This window comes from Ovis canadensis, chromosome 18 (assembly GCF_042477335.2).
Source record: "Ovis canadensis isolate MfBH-ARS-UI-01 breed Bighorn chromosome 18, ARS-UI_OviCan_v2, whole genome shotgun sequence".
NCBI lineage: Eukaryota > Metazoa > Chordata > Mammalia > Artiodactyla > Bovidae > Ovis > Ovis canadensis.
In genome coordinates this window covers 15,271,561-15,295,236 of record NC_091262.1, presented here as the reverse complement: position 1 = coordinate 15,295,236, position 23,676 = coordinate 15,271,561, and the positions used below count along the sequence as shown (strand labels likewise).

Below are 23,676 nucleotides of genomic sequence, written 5' to 3'. Positions count from 1 at the left end.
CAGTTAGATTAGGGACTGTCTGCTCTCAGCCTGCTGATATATTTGGCACTTGAGAAAGTAAATAGAACACATTTAACTTGCTGTTGCTGCTGCTGCTAAGTTGCTTTAGTCGTGTCCGACTCTGTGCGACCCCGTCCGCAGACGGCAGCCCACCAGGCTCCCCCATCCCTGGGATTCTCCAGGCAAGAACACTGGAGTGGGGTGCCATCGCCTTCTCCTATCTAACTTGCAGTATTGTTTAACTAGTGATTGCATACTGCTTTTGTTCTTGGTAGCATGTTCTACTGTGGTCTTCCTCAAAGAAAGCATTCCGTTGCACTTTTCACGTTCACCTCCACTATTAGCAAATTTGTGTAGACGTCACTTCAGAGTCCCAGCTGGCACCAGTAAGAGTTTTTCTCTTAAAAATATTTGGTTAATTAGGACTTCATTTAAAACCATCGCCCCACAAGGAAGGCTTGACCGCTGCAAGACTCTCAGAGCATTCACCCGTCCATCAGCAAAGCCAGCTCCACCCCTTGAGAGACCAGGCTCTGGCGGGGTGAGGAGTCATCAGCGCGAGGGCCAGCCTGCTCTGTGCCCGCGGCCGGCTGCAGTGGGTGAGGAGCCTGCAGGCAGCCTGCTCTATGCCTGTGGGCAGCCTGCTCTATGCCCACAGCTGGCCGGAGGGTGAGGCGGCTGCGGGCAGCCTGCTGTATGCCCACGGGCAGCCTGCTCTATTCCCATGGCTGGCTGGAGGGTGAGGAGCCTGTGGTTATCCTGTACTGTGCCCGCGGCTGGCAGGAGGGTGAGGCACCTGCGGGCAGCCTACACTGTGCCTGCCGCTGGCTGCAGTGGGTGAGGAGCCTGTGGACAGCCTGCACTGTGCCCGTGGCTGGCTGGAGGGTGAGGAGCCTGCGGGCAGCCTGCTCTGTGCCCGTGGCCGGCCGGAGGGTGAGGAACCTGTGGGCAGCCTACTCTGTGCCCGTGACCGGCTGCAGTGGGTGAGGAGCCTGCCCACCAGCCCTACCCGCTGTGGGTGCTCCGAGCCCAGGTTCTTGGTCCCCTCGAGTGTCCAAGGTGCTCGGTGGGGGAGAGAAGATGGCATTTGGAGCAATTCTTCCTGAAATATGTGACGATTCCACCACGTGAAGAAACAAGTAATGCGTGTTTTCCTGATCTCTCAGACGAGGTGGCCCTTCTTTGCAACTCCTGAGCGCTTTTCCTTTGTCCGCCTTCTGTTACCTCCTGAAAGCTTACCTCCTAACCAGGGTAGGGGCGTCTGTCTGATGGAGACTTGGATGCCTTGAAGGGTGGGCCTCGGTGGAAATGGGCCATTTAGATGCAATGAGAAGACACACTCTGTTCCTGCAGTTCTCCTGGTTTGGGGTCAGGGGCTTTCTTGGTTGGGGGGGGGGCGCAGAAAGTGCGTCAGGCCGGCTGTTCCTTCTGTATTATTAAATAATTAGAAGATAATTATGTTTAGCGGTTTTCAGTTGCTTCTTCTCAATGCAGTAAAGGGATTTTCTAAGAATTCAAGTAAGTGTCTTGGGAAAGCTATTTGAAACAATTAGCAGATGTGCTTCTCATCTTTGATTCTGAAATACCTTTCCCTCCAGTCTCTGCTTGGGAATTAAGGGTTTTGCAGGTTCTCTTTTTTTCTTTTCAGTAAAGGTAGAAACTTGTTTTCGTGAAGCGAAATTGTGAAATGTTTGCCAGTCCCTAGAGCTCGGCGAGTTTTGGAAAGGGTGGTAGTCCAACCTTCCTTTTGTAGCCTATGGATTTAGCGTTTCTTTGTGTTCTGCCCCAGAAGGACCACGTAAACCTTCAGTCTGTGATCCCAGGGGGTGCTTGAGTGGGACGCAGCCCATGGGTGTTGAGCTCCAAGACTTTCACTTTTATCTGGGACCTGCTCTTATGTTCATGCATTATATTTCCCATCAAAGTCTGTAAGTAGGCAGCTCATTGCTGTTCTAACCCCAAAATAGCACAAAAGTACATATTGGGTGTGCTGCAGGGGGTGGGACCATTTTTTGGTGAATGCTACTATTGAAACATTATGATAAAATGCTTTTTGTTCAGGAGGCAGCATCTCTTCTGCTGTGTCAGAACCCTTGTACGGCAGGAGGAGCTCAGGGCGGTGCAGCGGGGGCCCTGGGGTCAGTGTGTGCTGGGCCTTGGCAGATTACATCTGTACTGAGTCCTAGGACTCCACCGGCTGTTCTAAACTAGCTGGAGAAGTCCCACCGAGTGAACATCCAGCAGGTTGCTGTGGGCCTGTGCCTGGATGTGGAGGTTGATTCCCTTGCGACTCTTTCCCACATCTCATCACTGTTAGCTTGCCACACCTGCTGCGGGTGCCCAATAAGATTTCAAAAGAGAACTTTACTTTTCCCCCATTTCCTTCTTTCTGCTTTCCAAACCCAAGATGTATTACAATTTAAGCAAATCTAAGAAGCCAGTACTTAAAATTGCTGGTATTTTTATAACATACTTCTAAAGGATATACCACATGTATTATTTAACTGTTTACACACTTTTTTTTGTTTTTTTTTTTTTTTTTACTCTATATATTTACTATTCAAAAGTGTGTACTGGGGAAAATCTGGTTTGATTCCCGAAGACAGTTCTGAGAGGTGACTCGCCTGTGTCATTAGCCATATTTCACAGATAATGTGACGTTCACGTTTATAGTAGTCGGGTGGCTTATCCAGGCACATGCCCTCAGTGGAGACAGAGGCAGGTTTGAACACTTCAGTCTTTGTAGACCTCAGGCTCTTTCTATTCGACTTCCACACACGCCAGCTGTCCTTTAGCATTCCTGTGTGTGCCCACACACGTGTAGGACTGTGCACCCCCACACCTACAGACACACCACACACACGTCCTGCTCACCCACGTCTCGGGGCAGGGCAGCGTGAAGACAGAGCAGCCGTGTGGGTGCTGTTAAGGTGCACGTGGGCCCGCCTCCGGGCGGTCTGCGCCCCCAAGTCTGCACTCGCAGAAGCCAGGACCGGGGGGTGGGGTGGGGGTGGGGAGGTCTGGGAATTGCCTTGTGTGGTCCAGGCTGAGCACACTTCCTCCTTGGGCTTTCCGAGTCATTGCTGGGTTTATCGAGCACCACTGCTGTGCTCACTGTGGCTTGTCTTGGCCTTGCAGGCAGGACAGCAGCACTTTGGAACCTCAGGGTCACATCTTTATGGAATAGGTGCTGGGGACAAGGGCCCTTGAGAGTGGGGACTGAACTTCACCCACCAGGGGATACATTGTGGCCAAATCCTTATTCCCACCGACTATCTGAGGCAAGGCAGCTTGGGCTGTTTGTGTGGGTTTCATGGCAATGGCCAGTACTCCAGTACTCTTTGCTGGAAAATCCCATGGATGGAGGACCCTGGTAGGCTGCAGCCCATGGGGTCGCTAAGGGTTGGGCACAACTTAGCAACTTCACTTTCCTGCATTGGAGAAGGCAATGGCACCCCACTCCAGTACTCTTGCCTGGAAAATCCCATGGACGGAGGAGCCTGGTGGGCTGCAGTCCATGGGTCGCTAAGAGTTGGACACGACTGAGCGACTTCACTTTCACTTTTCACTTTCATGCGTTGGAGAAGGAAATGACAACCCACTCCAGTGTTCTTGCCTAGCGGATCCCAGGGACAGGGAGCCTGGTGGGCTGCCGTCTATGGGGTCGCTCAGAGTCGGACACAACTGAAGTGACTTAGCAGCAGCAGCAGCATCACTGTCTTTCAGGAACTCTCCAGGGTGGGCGCGTTGCTCTAGGGATGCAGTCCTCATGTCTGAGGAGCAGAGAGGAAGCATGCGGATGCCCAGAGGGCATGAGGGCGTCTCAGGCCCCTCGCTCCCTGTCGCACCTCGTCCCCTAGCACAGAGCACAGCAGAACCAGCAGACGCAGAGTAAGTGAACAGTGAGTGAGCAAGTGAAAGGAAGGTTACCCAGTGGGTCAGGTGCAGTACAGGGTTCGAGGGACCATGCGGCAGATGTACCTGAAGGACAGGAAGTGGAGGGGAAGCACAGGCCACAGAGGCTTGGCCCGGTCAGCTTCCCACACCATTGACTCCCCCTGACCACAGGCTGCTGTGTCTAGGGTCCGGGGGGATTGTGTTCCTGTGGCTCAGTCTTGCCGTGTGTCAGAAACTGTCCCCCTCACAAGGGTCCCTTGGCCATGAGGGCGTCAGATGGGAGCTGACTTCCGGGCACATCCCACTGGGTAGTGGCCACACCCTCCTCACATTTAACGTGAAGTCGCTCAGTCGTGTCCGACTCTTTGCGACCCCATGGACTGTAGCCTACCAGGATCCTCTGTCCATGGGATTCTCCAGGCAAGAGTACTGGAGTGGGTTGCCATTTCCTTCTCCAAGGGATCTTACCAACCCAGGGATCGAACCCAGGTCTCCCACTTTACCATCCGAGCCACCGGGGAAGTCCCATCACATATAAAATGCACGTTTATCTGACACCTGTTCGTGACTTGTTTCAGGCAGCATAAAGCATTTGCTTTAGGACCTAAACACATCCAGTTTCTAATCCACAGGACCTGTGGGATTTTCATAGCATAGCACAGTTAAGGTGGCTCATCAGATGACCTGCAGATAAGGAGATTATCTTGGCTTTTCTGGGTGGACCCATTATAATCCCAGGGATCCTAAGGTGGAAGAAAAAGTCAGGAGAGAGCCAGAGAGATGGAACTCAGTGATCCCCCTTGGCCTTGAAGGTGGAGGAGAGGTCACAGGCCAAGGAGGGAGTGGCCCTGGAGACTTGAAAAGGCAGGGAGACGGGTTCACCCCAGGAGTCTCCAGAACGGGAGGCGGCCCTGCTAATGCCTCGGCTCTAGCTCAATGAGTCCAGTGCTGGGATTCTGACCTCCAGGTGACAAATTTGTGAGGCTTTAAGCCACTTTGTTTGTGTTAATATGTTACTGCTGCCAGAAGAAACTAGTTCTTGCTCCCATGCCGTGACTCAGGGCGTCCACACGGCCCCAGCTGCAGTGAGAGAGGCCTGAGAGAGGCGGCCTCCCTGTTCCCAGCCTGGTGGTCAAGGACCAGAGCCCAGCTCTGTGTTGCAATGTTACACCAGCGTGGTCTGAGCTGCAGAGATGGGCATATGTGATGTCTGTGTGGTGCACTTTGCCCGATTTCTGTTCTGTTCTCCGAGGACAAGCATCCAGGAGAGTTCCCAAATAACTTTTGGCCCAAAAGCAACATCTTACTGACTTGAAACAGGAAAATAACTTTGAAAGTCTCCCTGATGAACAAAGACGCCGTTGTGTGTGGTACTAGCCAGAGTCAGCCACGCGCCCCGGTCATGTGGCGCACGTGTTCCTGGTGCTGGTATAAGAGTGTGCCTGAGATCCCTCCCTTTGCAACACAGGGAGGGTCTCAGCCTTTGGCCTGGGCAAGTGGTGCTGCTCGCCAGGAATGGAGGTGCGCTGCTGCGTGGCCTCTGTATTCAATATGTGGGGTTCAGAGGTCAGTAAGGGGGTGTTCCTCATGGCTCTTGGAGGTGCCTCTTCCGCCTGGTGGTGCAAAAGGACCGCAGCTGGGTTTGCCACAGGTGCAGCAGTGGCAGGGTTCTTTATAGAGCAGAATGGTGTGATTTCCTTAGAAGCAAGCTGTTCCTTTTAAAATGAGCACGTTGAGGCCTGATGAATGGGGAACTAAGGGTGAGAGGCATTGGCTGCCTGGGAGGTAAGTCTGAGCCAGCATTCCGAGGCTCCTCTGGAGACTTGCACCCTGCGGAGCTGAGCTCAGTTCTGCACCCACTCTCCAGCCCCACAGTGCAAACGTCACCACTGTTGTCCCTCCTCTGCAGATGAGGACCCACGCTCAGACACGCACCTGGTGGTACAACGCGAGAAGCTGACCCTGGGCTCCAGAAGCTGCGGGCTGAGTGGCCTAAGATCCCGGTGTGCACAGGATGGTACATGTGGCCGGATGCCCCCAGAGCACCTCTGTGCCCCTGGGGTTGCGGCACTCACCAGACTGCCCTCCCTGGCTGAGGGGAGGCCATCACCCCAAAGAGTTTCCATTTGTTAAAATAAGTTCCCTAAGAGGGGACACCTTTTCCCTTCACTCAGAGTGACGACTACACCCTCCTGTGTGTGGCCAAAGCTCTAAGGGGGCAGAGTGAGGATGGTGTGTCACCAAGTTACTCAGATACTCAGATCACAAGTGCGGACTCTACTTCTGTAAAAGCGTGTAGGCTCTGCTGTTGTTGAGATGCTAGGAATAAAATAAAACTGAAAAGTAGAGTTCAGTCAGGTGAGAAATAGTTAAAATAGACATGTAGTGGTGTTTGAAATAAAATGAATTGTATTCGGACACGTAGGAAGTCTCCCCAGCATCGCAGAGGGGCTGCCTGACAGGTTCCGTGCGCGCTGACAGGGTCTGGGGAGGCCTGGTGTGGGTGCCAGCCAGTGTCAGGACACACTCGCTGAGCGGGGTTTTGTCCGCGTGATCTGGAGACTGTTCTCTTGGTGGGTGTTGGTCATCAGTCCCCTGTGGCCCAGGAGACCTGGAAGCTGTCTTCCCAGACAGGAATTGCATTCTGTGGGAAGGAGAAAAGCCTTTCTCCTCCTGCCGATGGGAATCTGCTGTGTCCTGAGCTGCCCCCTCTGTGCCCGGCGCCTGCTGAGGGATGTCTGTAGGCGGGGGCGGCGGGTCGGCCCTTCTCCTGACAGTGACCTGCTCAGAGGTGTGCCTGGGCCTGGGGGTGCCTGTCCTAGCTTTCCCGGCAGCTGCTCGTGCCGGCGAGAAGCCTGATTCACAGGTGTGTGCCCTGTGAATTTTTTCCTGAAAAATGACTTTTCCGAGTTACTGAAGTTTCAAGAGCCACTGAAGGAGTTAGGCACCTGTCCAAGGTGAGTTTGAGTGAGTGCTGCTGCTCTTTCCACCCAGGAGGGCATTGTCCTGAGGCCCAGTTGGCACATCCCAGGGGCAGCAGGTGGGTTCCCGGCAGAAGACGCTTGTGCAGGGCACGTGTAGCTACAGCCACACCCAGGATGCCTGCCAGGCTGGGGGGCACATGCCCCCTGGAGAGAACCAGGACGGTCTGCAGAAGGGTGAGTGCAGACCCTCTCTGAGGTGAGCCAGCCCCACATGTGCAGGGTCGGAGCCCCTACCCTGCCTTGGGAGCCCCGCGAGCTGGGTGTGGCCGTATGCGCGTGTGGGATCTGACGGCCGTGGCTGTGGCCCTGTGCGTGAAGGAGCCTGTGACACTGTTCTTTGGCTCCAACACAAACCCTTTCCACAGGTCAAATTTTTCCCAGCGGATTTCATGACACGTGACTTCAGTTAAGGAATAACATGGCTAAAGAAACATTTCCGGTAATATTGGGCAGTAATATTAGTGCTGGTACTTATCTGGCAGTCTTTGGAAAAATAAGTATTACTATCAATAGCGGTAAAAATAATGATATATTACTAAAGCCAAAATCAGAAATCGAATTCAATGATATTTAGACTCTTAGAGGGATAAGCAAAAATCCAAAAACATTAACATGATTTCTTTTCCTATTTACAAGCCCTTTCAACCCCATATCGCTGAGGTAGGTTGAGGGAAGACCCGTCTGTCCCTCATCTCAGGAAGCTCCGTTGGGAGCGCAAATTTGCCCCGGTTGCGTGTTCAGGACTGGACCAGCCGGTGGTCCTTCTGCTGCACGGCCTGTGGGGGTCACCCTGAGGCGCTCGGCCTCGTGGGGTGAGCTCAGCCGTGTGACGCTGAGGCACTGCTGAGGTGGGGGGACCCCCGGCTGGTTCAGCTCCTTGGAGGGGGTGTGCTTCTCAACTTTGCCCGTTTGTGTAGCATCCATCAAAAGATATTCTGAATGTAACACGTAACCTATTCAATTTCCCAAAAAAGAAAAAGAAAAAAATTTTTAAAATAAAGATAGATGAGATGTGTGTGTGTGTGTGTGTGTGTGTGTGTGTGTGTGTGTCTGCCTGCAAGGTTCTCTTGGAATTGAATAAAATGGCTGTAGAGTTTATAATGCCCCGATGTAGCCAAGGCTTTATTTATTCATTTGCCGCCTGGCATGTGGGATCCTAGTCCCTGACCAGGGAATGAACCAGCGTTCCTTGCATCAGGAGCGCAGAGTCCTGACCCCTGGACGACCAGGGAAGTTCCAAGATATTTTTAGAAAGATGAAGCAGGAGGGACTTTTCCCATGGTTGGTGGAACCAGAGCTGCAGCATGAAGCCCTCTGCAACCTGCAGGGGCCGGCACAGGCAAGGCAGGAAGCACGCAGCCTCACCAGCATACCAGCCAGGGCCTGCCAGAGGGCTGCTTCCAAGCAGGTGAGGGGGGCTCTTGGGGGTGCTGACCCCACACACTGTGCAGTGGATCCCAGTGTCAGAGTGTGGACAGGAGAGAGAGAGGATGAACCCCTGACACATGGCATTACATGTGAGCATTGTAGAGTGGGCATTGAAGTTCAGTGGGAAAGGATTGTTTAGTAAATAGTGTTTATCAGGTTGTCTGACTGGAGGAAACAGCCTTGAGACCCTCAGATTGTACTATATGAAAATGAAGATCAGTTTGTTTGAACACTTGGATATTAAAAAAGAAAAGAACACTGCATTCACTCACTAAAACTGAAGAAGTAATATGTCCAGTCTAGGAGCATGGGGGACTTTCTCAACGGGCCTAGAAAACTCACACATTTAACTATTTAAAAATTAAAACTTATATGTCAAAATATACACAAGCAAACATTTTTTAAAAGTTGTTAGAGAAAATTGTTTTCTAGGTAAAAGAAAAAGGGTTAATAGTTTTAATACAAAAGCTCTCACAGATTAAGTTGTCAAGAATAGAATACAATAGGAAAAACAGCTGGAAAATAGACAGTTAATCGCCAGAAGAGCAGGTTATGGGAGGCAGGCGGGAGCTATAAAAAGGTAATGTGTCCTGTCTGCCTATTAGACTGGCAAGGAGGCTGCAAAGGAAGAGAACGCAGCAGCTACTCTTTGCAGAAATGAGGGAGCGGGTACTCTTGGCTACCAGTGGGGAAATATGGATTGTTTCAGCCTCTTGTGAAAATTGTTAAAAAACACCAAATCTCTCCCAGCTTTAAGGCATCAGCTGAAAGAATGTGGACAGTTCGCCCATTTTGTGAGAATGTCATACCAACCAGTGAATTAATGTAGAAGAAATGACCTTGGAAACTCTACAGGTTCCCCCAAAGTATTTTACATGCTTTACAAATGGACAGTATTACTATTGAGATGAAGAGTCTTGCTCCCCACGGTCCTGATGTCTCCTGAGCTATTCTGAGACTGTCTCATGAAACTCAGAAAAGATTGCAATAGAAATGATTTGTCCAAAAAAAGTTTTGTAACTCAAGAGGTTGAGTTAAGAGGTTCCTAAGTGGTCTTGTTTTTTTAGGCATCATTTTGCTGTCACAAGCTGGCACATCCCCTGGGAAAATTCCTTCCTTCTGGGTATGCTGTGTGACATTGCAGTGAATGATCGCATGGTCCCAGCATAGTCCAGTGTGGACTGGGAAAGTCAGCAATCTTCACTCTAAAGAAGCCAGAGGCCCTGTAATCCAGCGCAAGAACAGCCAGCATCCTCTGACGTTTAGTACGAAATTCTAAATCCATTAGCATGTCTCACCGAAGGAGCAGCTGTTTCGGTTTAGGGTGGAAAGGACACATTCTGGACGTTACGCAACAGATTTGGGTCGAGTTCCTGCTGCAGAGTTTGCCACTTTTGCTTCAGTGCGGAGTCCTCACCCATATGGTTTTCAAAATATGTTGGTTCTGTAAGGGTTTACTTAATAACCCACTTTCCTGCATGCCCATCTGGGTGCCCGAAAGCAGTGGTCCTCCACATGGGTGGTGTCCTCCTGGAAGAGCTAGGCTGATGGGATCTGTGGTGAGAGCCTCCGTGCAGATGGCTCTCTGTGGGAGGAATAGTCTGGCCCCAGACGCCAGGGAAACTGAAGTTTTGAAGCCATTGTCTCTCTCATTCTGGGCTCTTCCCTTCTCTGCCTGTTGTGTAATTGTTACGCACCAGGGTTCTTGGCCTCCTTGATCAATAGAAATTGATCTGAGGCCAGACAGGAAATTCAGCAAAGACTTTATTGGGCCCCACTAGGGGAACGGCAAGCTGGCTCTTTATGTGGTGTGTTCAGGGGTACGGCTAAAGGGGTGGCTTAGGTGGTTTGCCCACCTTTGCTCCCACCCCCTGCTTTTGCTCCTGGCTCTTTGAAAGTGGCAGTTGTGAGGTTTTTTTTTTTTTTTTTTTTGTCTTTTTATATCTTGTCCATAATTTGCCCCAACTGCATGTATGTGGTTATTTTTAGTCCCTTATAGTTTCTTGTATTTTGTAGCTCAAGGAGACATTTGTCCAGGTTCAGGTACTGCAGCAGAGGGTCCCAGGCTCCAGGCCTGTCTCATAAAGAGTCTATAATAAATTTGGGGTAATTTCAGAATATTGAGGGGTCTTTTTAAAGTACTGTGAAAATTGTCTCTGTATCTCTTTCTGCACGCCCCAGTGCCCACTCTCCCACACCGCCTTATTTGTCCACAATCTGAATAATGAATCCAGGGAAGGTTTTCTTATCCTCAAGGCACCAGGCCTTGGCACGATTATTCCATGAGATTCTTGGATCTCTTGCTGTGAACCTCCCATTGAGGGCTTGCTTCATGCTGTTTTCTCATTCATTCTGTTGCTTAAAAAAGCGTTAAAAAGTGTTGAGTAGCTCTCTCCTTTGAGAGCCAAAGTAGTTCTTTCCGAGGGCCATGGTTGGGAGACGTCGGCCTAGTTGGATTGTGTGTTTGGTTAGTTCTCTGGTTTTCTCTTTTTCTTGAAAATGTGTTCTGTGGAACTTTCTAGATACTTTACATTTGATTCTACCTCGACCTTGAACCATTTGGAGGAAAAGAACATGCATTCAACTGCATACAAGCATGATGACATTTCTGGCCAACTCTATTTCTGTTGGCTTAGTCAATAAAGCACAACCTTAATTGGAACTTGCCTTTCTCACACAGGGGATGTTTCAGCAGTAGGAGATGTGGTAAGCTGAGAGACCTGAGGCACTCTGACGTTTGGAAAGAGCGTTCTCTTTACAAAGGCTGTTCCATGTCAGTGCCTCATACAGGATGCTGCGAGCCACCCGCCGTACTTTCTCTGTGACTCTGCAGTGAGCACTGCCCATACGGCTCCCCACTCCCCATTCCTTAACTGGTCTGAGAAGCTGCATCTTTTTAAGTTAACAAAACAAAATCCCAGCTCTTGCTTTAGTTACAAACAACAAATCAAATGTTAAATGTAACTTTTCTGATAATTTGTAGTGTATATGATTTTATTAGTTAAAAAAAAATCCCTTCAAAAGTAACAATAGGGAGAAAATCACACCAAAATCACACAAAACTCCAGCCGTGGGCCTGACCCAAGGCCTGAGGCTGGCCTTGCTTTCTGCTGTGCTTCTTACTGGGGGGTGGGGGGGGTGCTTTCTTCCGTGACGAAGGATGTGTGCCTGGGCACCCTCTATGGAGACCCTGGCCTGGTGCCAGGTGTCACAATTAGCTAGATCCTTCTGGAACCAGCTGCTTAGTACCATGTGCAAGTATTTTTGAGGGAGGGATTTTGCAAAAAAAAAAAGGGGGGGTGCCTTTGTCCAGAAGAGACGCACACTGGGGAGCTGCTCTATTTGAAAGAGGTCTGTTGGTCCACAGCCCATAGCCTCGCTGCCAGCAGTGTGAAAGTGTGCCCTGCCCAGGGCAGGAGTGCCTGTCAGAGCCGCCACATCATCTGGAGCCATGAGAGTGACTCCCTACCCAGCTCTGCTCACAGCCTGCCCACCGCCCTCAGCCCCAGGGGGAGGCACAGGGGGTCCTGCCCACCAGCCGTGTTGAGCACCGAGCCACCCCTCTGTTTGCCCAGGCTCACTGAGGCACACTGCCCAGTTTTAGCCAAGACGACAACATTGTGACTTTTGACTTTGGACACGGCCCCGCTGGTTGTTTGCAAATAGGCAGGTGCTTTGGCAGATAGACTGAAATGTTACTGGGTGGGGTGGTCAGACACCGCATGCATCTGAAACCGTCTGCCTGTCCACCCCCTTTCAAGCATAACAATATTTTATTGTGTCGGCCAAAAAGTTCCTTTGATATTTTAACTACAAATAAAAGACACATTTTTCATTTTCACCAAGACCTTTATTGAAAGTCTTCACCATTTTGCTCCACTACTTTTTCTGCTGTTTTTCAGACAACATCATAATTCCATCTTCCCAAAACTTTTTATCTTTCTGAGCAAAGAACTGTTCCAAGTGCCTTTTATAGTCTTCCAGGGAATTGAAATTGTTTCCATTAAAGAGAATTTTATAAAGACCAAAATAAATGAACATCAGAAAGTGCAACGTCTGGTGAATACTGCAGATGAATCAGAACTTCCCAGCCAAGCTGTAACAATTTTTGCCTGGTCATCAAAGAAACATGCAGTCTTGTGTCATCCTGATGGAAGATTATGTGTTTTCTGTTAACTGTTTCTGGACACTTTTATTTGAGTGCTGCCTTCAGTTGGTCTGATTGGGAACGGTATTTCTTGGGATTAATCATCTGGTTTTCCAGAAGGAGCTTGTAATAGAGGACTTGCCTTCTAATCCCTCCATATGCACAACATCACCTTCTTTGGATGAAAATCGGCCTTAGATGTGGTTGGTGGTGGTTCATTTCGCTAGCCCCATGGTCTCTTCCATTTCACATTACTGTGAAGTATCCAGTTTGCATTGCCTGTCATAATTTGTTTTAAAAACGAACATTTTGAGACCATTAAATGGAGAATCGCATGCGGAAACATGGTCAAGATTTTTTTGATTAACTTGTGTGGAACTCAGACATCAAAGAGATGAACATAACCATGCTGTTGTAAATGATTTTCAACACTTGATTTGGATATTTTGAGTATGTCAGCTTCTCTCACACATGGTATAACATTGATTGTTCTCAGGGTTCTCATTGATTTGACCTCTGTCAGCTTCAACTAGTCTACCTGACCGTGGAGCATCATCCAGCAAGAAAGCTCCAGCACAAAACTTCACCAGCCACTTCTGACGTGTTCGATCAGTCACAGCACCTTCTCCATACACTGCACGAATCTTTCTTCTTTTAGCATTTCAGTTGCATTTCCACCTTTCTTGAAATAATAAGCGTAATATGCCAGAAAAGTTGCTTTTTTCTTCCATCTTCATTATTAAAATGGCTACATGAAAAATCAGTTTTGATAAGTTTTTTTTAATTGCATGCTAATATGACAGCTGTCATAATTCAATCTTAACTTTTTGGACAACCCAGTATTTTCAGATCATATTGGTTTCTGTGCTGTATAATTTAAAAGAGAAGAAAAAAATGAGCTTTCGGCATAGAATTTTGCCAAATTGTCTTCCTTAAGCCACCCGATTGGGCTTCTCAGATGGCTCAGTGGGTAAAGAATCCATCTGCAGTGCAGGAGATGCAGGAGACACGGGTTTGATCCCAGGATTGGGAAGACTGCCTCTAAGAGGGCATGGCAACCCACTCCAGTATTCTTGCCTGGAAAATCCCTAGTGGGCTGTGGTCCATAGGGTCGCAAAAAGTTGGATACAACTTAAGCAACTTAGCACACACGCAAGCAGGCCACACAATTTGGTGTATTTTCAAAAGGCCTCTGGGGCCCTGGAGTTGGGCAGATGTGGTCCTCACTGTGCCTCTTTCTGGGTGTGACTTTAGACAGGCCGGTCTCTCCATCCATGAGTGAGTATTAGGGCTCACTACCTTCTGAATGAGGACTGTGTGTGTTAATAAGTGCCCTGCATGCTGCTTGCTCCTGGTGGGGCTGCACTTGGTGGGGGCTCCCCTCCCCTCCCACTGTTCTATTGTTAACATGATGTTAACATCATATGTTGGTGCTGACGGAAACCTCTAGCTGGCGTTGGCTAAAAGTCTTGTCCCAAGCCATTAAGCATTTGTGAACCTTGTAGAGGTGGCCCACTTCTGGCAAACATTTCCCCATCTTGCAAGAGACTGAACTCTCACATAGCCAGGCAGGAAACATGCTTGAGTGGTAAACAGGTTTGGACAGGGAACAAGAAGGACCAGGGGTGTTTGGAACAGTGGCCTTTGATCTTAGGGGCTATGCCATACTCAAGGTGTGCCACTGGAGGTTGAGGCACGAAAAAGGGAAGAAAAATACAGTGACCGTGAGCACACATTTGATGACTGTTTGTCCAGGTACGATCACTTGGCAGTGGACAGTGCAGCCTCTGAACCCCTGCCCGTGGCAGTGGGTGGGCTCCGGGGTCTTGGGTGCGTGTTCATCCCTGGGCTTCCAGCCCCCTCCCTCTGCCCGCCCTGCCTGCCTGCCCAGCCCCCTGCTGGCTTCCCCTGATGGACATTCCCTCCCTCCTCACTCCTGTCTGAGCTGATACTTATAACTGTTCTTTCTAGCCAGCTCTCTCCCCTGTAAACACCCTCATGGTGCCCATGGGTGGGGGTCCTTTCACCTTCATGCGAGAACCCTGAGGGCCTGTCTCTATCTCCCTTGGTCTTCAGAGCATCTCCCACCAGCACACCGCCACACCCGCCAGCACTTAGACTCAGAATTGCTCCCAGCTGCACTGTGTTGCATCCCATAGCATGCCCACGCCAAGGTGAGGTCACTGGTCACAGCAAGGCTGGAGACCTGGACACCCCGGACTGACTCTTCTAATCATTTGTGGTGTCCAGTCATCACTTGTACAGTCAGACTCCCTTGCCAGATCTCTCTTTCCTGTTTCTGTGTCCCATGCCTCGTGATCTCTTTTGCTATCCCTTGCCTTAGCTTTGGTCACTGCCCTTCTAGCCTCTCCCTAAATTCCACTCTTTAGTATAAGTAGTCCTCTTGGGGTGGGGTATGGGTTACCCTAAGATTTTTTTCATCCTTCAGGAGATAAATTCAGATTTTCCCTCTTCCAGTAGGCACTCCCAGATTGCCTAATCAAAACAAGTGTTCTTCCTCTCAGCCTTGAATTGTACTTAAAAATACAAGACTTGTACTTTCCTCTTTAATCCCTTGTTTTCAAGAGGATCTGCTCAAATCTTAAAAACCCTCCCATCTCTTCTTTTTCTTCCTCATTCTTTCCTGCCCATCCAAACCCAAGACACACTTCTTCACTGGTTGGTCTTGTTCAGGGAGAGACAAGTTTAGGGGAGGGAGACATCAAGGGAGGTGAGTGAGATGTGCTTTACTACCCCTGTACCCCCATCGCCAGCCCCTGAGCAGCATGTGGGCATGGTGAGGTGGGAAGGAGGTGGGGAGTTCCCATGTGTGGTTGTGAAAAGTATATGCAATTGAATTAAAGCCAGTATTTCTTGAAAATGAGAAAGGCTATGGTAAGATATGGCCACATAAAGTCAGCCAGTGTGTCAGAAAGTCAAATACGTATCCAAGTTATAAGCATTACAGACTTCTCATTCATTTCCTAAATTACTGAGAAGTAGAAGAAGCAGGCATCTCCAACAGTAAGATGTCCTGGGAAGTGGGCTCCATGTATGCGGCATGGGTGTTTCATGGAGACGTTTAGAACAGTGGGCAGCCTGCCTCCTGGCTCCAACTGGAATGGTCATGTCCTGTTACAAGGGAGGAGTCACCTGCTATGGGCAGAATCAGAAATCATCTTCCCCTCGCTCCTCCTTCTGGCCAGGAGGATGCGTATGTTCATAAATCCATAGGCTGGGTTGGACAGCAGGACAGTGGCAGTCCAGTTATTGTCAGGACTGTCCTTGTAGACGGAGGGGCAGTGGGTCACCAGGGATGTTAACTGGTTTCTCAAATTTGGAATCTATTGTCACCTTAAAAAAAAACCAAAAGATATTCTTTCGCTGTTAGGGAAAATAGTACTCTAATAACCTAAATGCAGATTCATTTGAAAACAACACAGTAAAGATCAAAGTAAAGTTCCCTCAATTCCTACAAGTGGCTTTAAAAAAAACTTTATCAGCTTGGTTTTATTCCTTCTCTACATTGTTACCAAGTCCAAGCTCATACTGCTTGCCACGGGACGGGCCATCAAACTGAGGAATGAATTGCTGTTATTTGCAAAGCAGGCAGACCAAGGAGGTGGCAGACTCCTGCTCCAAAGAACCATTCTGCCTGAGTTAGATTTGAGGCTTCTTTTATACTAAACAAGGAAGTAAAGTCAAACATTTCCTGGTCCTGGTCAACCTCTCGAGGGGAGGTGTTTGTTTCTTTCTCCCTGTAGTCATTCACAGGTGGGCCTAGTCAGGAGCTAAACAAAGGTATTTTAGCTTAATGCTCACTATCTGGGAAGCAGGGTTTCCAGAGGTGGACCATTATCATTTAAGCTTTACAGGCAACATCTGTTTAGTGGTTAACTTGAAGCAAAAGCAACAGAATACAAAAGTTAAAGCAACAGATCACTATGGAGTCAGATTTGTTTTGCACATTACAGTTGAAGAGATTTATAAATACACTGTTGAAAAACCTTAGCCATTGCAGAGACAGGACCACAACTGGAGAGGGGCCATGAGTGAGGCTGAACTGGTGGGAGTTTAGATACATTTCAAAGCATAAATTATTAACAGTAGGTTTCTGAGCAGGAGTCCTTGAATCCAACGAGCTACATGAAAGTAACAAAGCATCTTCAGGCAAAAACATGCTTTTCAACTGCTTAAAATAATTCCTGTAAATCCTGTAACTCAGTTATCTCCTCTTATTGGAATTATTTTCTTAGTAATCTTAAAAACACAACTAGTACAAATAAATAGATTATCAGCCTAAACAACAGATCAAAAAAGATGAAGTGAGCTTAGAATTTTGTTTACTGCTTGTCTTTAAGTAAAATTTGTCACTAGTCACTTTAATATTTCCTTCTTTCTTCACCCCTGCATTGTACTGTTTTGCACAAAAAAGGCTCAGATAAGAACTGCAAAGCTCAGCAGGACTGATAATAAACAGGGTTAACTGATTTTCCCAGAAGAGGAAAGCTAATCATAAAACAGATCTTGGAAATTATTTAACACTTCACTTTACAGCTGAGCAAATAAGAGGCCAAGAGGTGAGGGCTTTGGTGCAGAAAAACCAGTGTCAGTGTGTCCCTTGAAAAGACTCAGGCCCCGTTTCAGCTCGGTCCCCTCCCCCCACTCCCCACCCCATCTCAGAAGAATTACAGTTTCCCACCAGTGGCCCTTAACTCTTGAACCCTTGGGGGCAGACCTCTCAGGACACCTGAGCAAGGCACTCAGCTGATCGGAAGGGCGGTTGTCATTCCTGTGGAGGGTCCCACTCTGTGTTTGTAATGGGATGATGTGGACTACATGTTTTCAGGTTTCCTGTTTTGATGTGTTATGCATACCCTCTGTTGGGCTCCTTCCACTGTGGCTGGATTTTAAGCAGTCTTGCTCTGCCTTATTTTCCTGTGAGATAGATAGTCTTTTTCTCAGTTGGGCGCCCCCTGGTATCTCCGTCATTTTCTCAGGTATTCTGAAGCTGAGTGTGGTTTTCTGGTTGGCTGCACCCTGCAAGGACCGCACCTCCGGGCAGGGAGCCGTCTCTAGCTCCTGCCTCTGTGCAGAAGATGGGGATTGTCTGCATTAGCTTTCTTCTGCTGTGTGACGAGTTACTATAAACCCAGCAACTGGAGACAACTCTGCTGTGTGCTGTTAGAGTTTCCGGGAGCAGGATGCAGGCGCGTGCTGGCCGGGTACTCTGCCCTGGGCCTCGCCCGGCTGAGGTCCAGGTGTTGGCCTGACACATCTCGTCTGAGGCCTGGTCCTCTTCCAGGCTCACTAGATCCTTGGAGTTTCGCTCAGGTGCTGGTGGGCCTGGCCCCTGCTCTTGCTGGCTGAATGCCAGCGCCCCCCTGGCTCTGGCCACGTGGCCTCTCCGTTGCTTGCTGCGGTTTTGCGTCTGACTCGCCATCTCTGCTTGAGGTCCAGTGTACAGTGGTCCTATTGTTCCGTCAGGCCCACTCGCTGGCCTCCCTGCTAATGAGCTCGTAGCCCACTGATGGGACACCTTCACTGCACGTGTAGGAGTGACTCCTGCTGCACCCCAGCTGACTCGGGGGGACCGGCAGGGCACGCCCACCAGGGCTGGGGGTCTGGGGGCCATCTCAGAATCCTGCCAGCCAATGAGGCAGCCCCTGCGCTCCGTGCAGGAGTATCATCGGGCACGCTGCACAGGGCCACTTGTGCACTAAGGTGCTCTAAGCAGATGCATAGTGCCTAAACCTTGTGTCTCGGGTGGATGCCCTGGCCGCTGGCGGTGTGCAGGTGCCTGCCTGGTGGAGGATAGAATTCAGGAGTCCGCAGGGCTCCCATGGGTGGTGTACCCGCCTGAGACTTTTCTGTACAGAAGGGTGGTTGCGTGTCCTGTCCGCCCGACAGCATCCACTGTGACCTGAGGAAACAGAAGCTGGTCCTAAAGCATTTGGTGCTGCTTCTGGCATCAGTGCTCTTAGGAGGCCGTGTTGCTGTATCACTGGGGTTCATTTCTGTCTTCCCTGCGGTGCTTCTCCTGTGCACAGGGGGCCTGTGGGGGCGGGGGCCTGTGCAGGAGGCTCCCGGGGTGACGCCCTGAGTCCCCTGGCCCCTGCTGCCCCCCTTCCTGCTCTCCCAGCTCGGGGCGCCCCTCTAGCAGGAGTCAGGGGATGGACGTTGTCAGGTGCTGGTCCGCTCGCGCTACGGTGACAATGCACAGACGGGGCGGCTCACACACCAGAAGTTTATTCTTGTCCCATCTGGAGCTGGGCGTCCCAGATAAGGCCCTGACAGGACCTCTCCCTGACTCATCCATGGTGGCCTCTCTGTGTGCTCATGTGGTCCCCCGCACACGCATGCCTAGTGTCTCCCCCTCTTAGAAGTGCTCCGTTCATGTTGGACTGGGGCCCCGCCCTGTGACCTCATTTAGACTCAGTCACCTCTTTTAACGACCATATGTCCAAATACAGTTGCTGGGGCTGCTTACATATAATATGTATGTTATATGTATGGTATCTGTTATATATGTGTAGACATACACATGTAATATGTAACATAGTATATATGTTATACAGTGTATGTTACTATATGATGTGTATGATATACCTTTAATGAAAATGAGTAAGAGTGACATAGGCAGGGATGTTACCGGGTCAGCATGGGGTGCAGGCTTGGTGCTGGAGCTCCCACTGGAGCAGTCGGCGGGGCCGTGGGGCTTGCGTGAGGAGTCTTGGTCTGCCGAGGAGAACAGGCTCTGTGCCATATTCGGCCCCAGGTGCCTTCCCGGGTCCCTGTGAGCTGCAGGGCCTCTCTCCTTCAGGCCCAGAGCGGCCTGCTGCTGCCCACTTTGCTCTCGTGCCTGTAGGCGTGGGGGCCGCTCCTGCCAGGACGGGCACTGAGGTCTCGCCGTTGCTGTTTCCAGGACGGGGGTGATGAGGGCTCCTCCAGACTCAAAGCCTCCACAGTAACTTTGAGAAGTTGCTGTTTTAAAGAGGTGCTCTGCTGGAGTGGGAAAGCTAACGTTCTAAGATTTCAAGGCAGATGGACAGTGACTTCGCGTTTGATGAGTTCTGTAAATGGAGCGTGGTGAAGATAAACTGAGCCGGACGGGCGCCGCCGCCCCCCTGCCTCCCCTGGCCGCCCGTCCCCAGGGCAGGGGCCTGGTCTCCCGGCAGCTTCGGTCACTCTGGGCCGCCCAGCTCGCTTGGAGTGTACTGTTGCCTCAGGAACCGCACAGGGACGTAGCTTCTGGATACTTTCTTCAGGAAAGGACACAGGCCCTTCAGATGCCTCTGTGCCTTCTGTGGGAAGCTGACAAAGGGTCCTGAGGTGGAAGAAAAACTAAGGAGCTAATGTTTCTAATGGTAGAAAGTCAAAGGCTGACCTTCAGAAGAGAAAATGGGAACCCAGATGATGTTTCATCTCTCCGTCCACTGGAAGGTGGTGAGACTGTGACAGCCAGCGAGCAGTGCCCTCGGGTGGGCTGGGGGACTGTCCAGCTGGGGGATGCTCATCTGAACAGTGTCCTGGCCTTGGAGGGGGTGCTGGCCCCAGAGCCCCACTGGGGGCTGCAGGCCACAACCCCCAGGGGGCGCTGTCTAGTGCTTTGGTCTTGCATTTGGCTTTTACTTTTTTTGATTTCAACAAAGTCGTGTTTCCAAAAGTAAAAGCCATTAAGTAATAAACATGTACAAGAAATTACAAGAAATGAGTTTCATAAGTTGCAAAATAATATCTTACAATTTAGATAAGCTGGTCAAGTATTATTTGAATACACACCATGTTTGATAGGAGAAGGCAATGGCACTTCTGCAGTACCCCACTGCAGTACCCCACTGCAGTACTCTTGCCTGGAAAATACATGGACGGAGGAGCCTGGTGGGCTGCAGTGCATGGGGCCGCTAAGAGTCAGACATGACTGAGTGACTTCACTTTCACTTTTTACTTTCATGCATTGGAGAAGGAAATGGCAACCCACTCCAGTGTTCTGGCCTGGAGAATCCCAGGGACAGGGAAGCCTGGTGGGCTGCCGTCTATGGGGTCACACAGAGTCGGACATGACTGAAGTGACTTAGCAGCAGCAGCAGCAGCATGTTTGATAAAATTGTATTACGTCTCTTCCTCTTTTAATATTTGTATGTACACCTTACATTTAGTTCTGAGGACAAAGTTGTATCTAATTTGTCTTTGTTGGCTCTGTAGCAGCCAAACTACTGTGCTCCTGAATTAGAGGAATGCAAGAAAACAGAGGCTTTACAACAGCTTCTTCAGTTTTCAGCACCTGGGGCAGCTGATGCTAGGAGCCCCTGGACGTTTGCCATGGGTGCCCTCAGAATAAAATAGAAGTCTGACACTCAGGACTGGTCGCCAGAGCTCAGGAGTCGGGTGAGACCCAGACTCACTGCTGAATTGGTCTCTGGGAGCTCAGCTGAGGAAGGTCACTTTATGAGAGGGGCCAGTGAGAGGGTGAGTGTGCAAGTGGAATGTGTTTTAGGGCTGTTTATTTTCCTGACAGTATAGCCCAGAGGATTTTTTGATGCAGTTTCCTCATGTAGAATGACATCTTGAGATAGAGTCTTGGTTCTCTGCTTATTTATAAATGTGGACAAGACTGCCTCCAACGAACTCTTAAAATGTCCTTTGTAGGATTAATGAGCTCAATTTTCCAGAATAAAAAATCTAAGCAGAAATATACACATAATGTTTTTATCCTGCTATCTATTAACCATGGTAACTGACAGATGCTGAAAGCTGACTGTAGCGGCAGTGTTCCCAGTGATTATCCACTTCATCTTGAGTGCCATGGGGAGGACCCATTTGTGTGGGCCCCATCCTGCAGATGGTGCAGAGATTCTCCTGTCTGTCTCTGTGACTTTGTCTTGGGTTGGGACCTCATAAAAGTGAGATTGTGTAATAGTTGTCCTTTTGTGACTGACTTATTTCACTTGGCATAATGACCTCCGAGTTCATCCATTTTGTAATGAGTCAGAATTTCCTTCTTTTTCATGGCGGAATAATATTCCACTATATTCCCTTGTGGCTCAGCTGGTAAATCTGCCTGCAATGTGGGAGACCTGGGTTCAGTCTCTGGGTTGGGAAGATTCCCTGGAGAAGGAAAGGCTACTCACTCCAGTATTCTGGCCTGGAGAATTCCATGGGCTGTATAGTCTATGGGGTCACAAAGCGTCAGATAGGACTGAGTGACTTTCATTTCACTTCATGTGGGTTGGCATTTGGGTTGTTTCTACCTTTACGCTATAGGCAGTAATGCTGCTATGAACATGGGTAGGCAAATACCTATACAAGTCCCTGATTTTAGTTCTTTAGAGGTATATACCTAGGAGTGGAAAATTTAGTCATTTTATTTTTTTTAATTAAGTAATTAGTTTTGACCAGGTAATGGCAGTGGGATCCCAGTTCCTTGACCATGGACTGAACATGCAGCCTCTGCAGGGAAAGTGCTGAGTCCTAACCACTGGACCACCAGGGAAGTCCCCAGGTTAACCATTTTAAAGTGAATAATTCAGTGGCATTTTGTATGTTTAGCGTTGTGCAACCATGACCACTACCTAGTTCCAGAACGTTTTAATCACCCCAAATAGAAACCGGTACCTAGTAAATAACTTCTCCTCATCTCCCTAACCCCTAGACGGTGGCAACCACGAACCCATATTCTATCGCCATGGATGCCTGTTCGAGATATTTCATGTAATTGGAGTTACGCTGGTTGTGGCCTTCAGTTATCTTCAAGTGCTTCTCTTCAAAATAATTAATTTTTGGTCGCCCTGGGTCTTTGTTGCTGTGTGCAGACTTTCTGTAGTTGCGTCCGCGGGAGAGGAAGATGTTCTTCATTGCGGTACATGAGCTTCTTGTTATAGAGCACAGAAAACTCATCATGGCACACTGGCTAGGTTGCTCTGTGGCATGTGGAATCTTCTTGGACCAGGGATTGAACCCGTGTCCCCTTCACTAGCTGGCAGATTCTTACCTGCTGTGCCAGCAGGGGGCTCCTCAGCACTTCTTATTATGGAAATTTTCCACATGCCAGAGGGTGGCACAGAGTGTTCACCGACCCGCCAACCAGATGTGGTCTCAGTCAGCTGCCGCCAACCATGTTAACAGCCGTGTCTTTGCCAGGGAGGAGGAGCAGTACGTGAACCGGTTCTGGAAGGAGATCCGCGTGGGAGACTTCGTGCGCCTCCGCTGCAATGAGACCATCCCCGCGGACATCTTGCTGCTGTCCTCCAGCGACCCCGACGGGCTGTGCCACATCGAGACAGCCAACCTGGATGGGGAGACCAACCTGAAGCAACGCCAGGTGGTCCGAGGCTTCTCTGAGCTCGTAAGTGACCTGGCGCCTCCCGGGAACCGCATGCCACCATGTCTCCCGCCTGGGCCTCCATGCCTCTGAGCGCATTCGTTTCCTGGGAGAGCAGGTCCGCGCCTGGGGTGGGGCGAGGGTCTGAGCGTTTGTTTCCTGGGAGAGCAGGTCCGCGCCTGGGGCGGGGGCCGAGGGTCTGGGCGTTCACTTCCGGTGAGAGCAGGTCTGCGCCTGGGGCGGGGGCCGAGGGTCTGGGCGTTCACTTCCGGTGAGAGCAGTCGGCTTGTCTTATAGCCTGGGGTGTCCCTGGGGCAGTGTTGGCATCTGAAGTGCAGTGTTCATCGTGCAGGGTGGCTGCAGGGCATCCCTGGCTTCCTCTGTGAGTGTCCGTGCTGTTTGCCCTTGGTTGCTGTGCCCACCTTGACACACTTGCAAAGGGCCAGATGGCCTCCCACACCTTGGGGCCCCCGCCAGCCCTGGTGGCAGGACTTTCTGAACCTGACACTTGCTCACCTCCTGCGGACCCTGACTTCCTCACCGTGTCAGGACTGTTGTGCTCTTGCTTCCATCCACCACCCTGATTTCCTCGTTTCAGGTTCTTTCTGTGCTAAGAATGGTTTTGTGAGTTGCTTCAAATCTTCCTTGCAATGAGGCAAAGCGTACATAAACATTAAAAATGGTATTTTTAAAAACAGGATTGTCTTCTCCCAAATCAGAAGAGTTGATGGCAGGGCTTGCTGGGGACCCTCGGGGCCCAGCACTGGCCTGTTCAGTGTGCTTTAGCTTCCGCATTGATCGTGCTCCAGGGTTTGGTAGTAAGTGCGCAAGGCGACTTTGTCCCTGCCCCACATTCCCCCAGGCCCCGTGTGCCTCTGCTCTGAGGCCACCTGACTCCC

At 50.0% G+C, this 23,676-nt stretch overlaps 1 protein-coding gene across 1 annotated transcript in view; it reads left to right on the top strand.

Annotated features, from left to right (window-relative positions):
• Positions 1-23,676, top strand: part of ATP10A (ATPase phospholipid transporting 10A (putative)) — a 180,640-nt gene that overhangs the window by 51,927 nt on the left and 105,037 nt on the right. Inside the window, exon 2 of the mRNA XM_069560244.1 lies at positions 22,597-22,801. Coding sequence (XP_069416345.1) covers positions 22,597-22,801 — 205 coding nt within the window. The remainder of the gene's footprint in view (positions 1-22,596; positions 22,802-23,676) is intronic.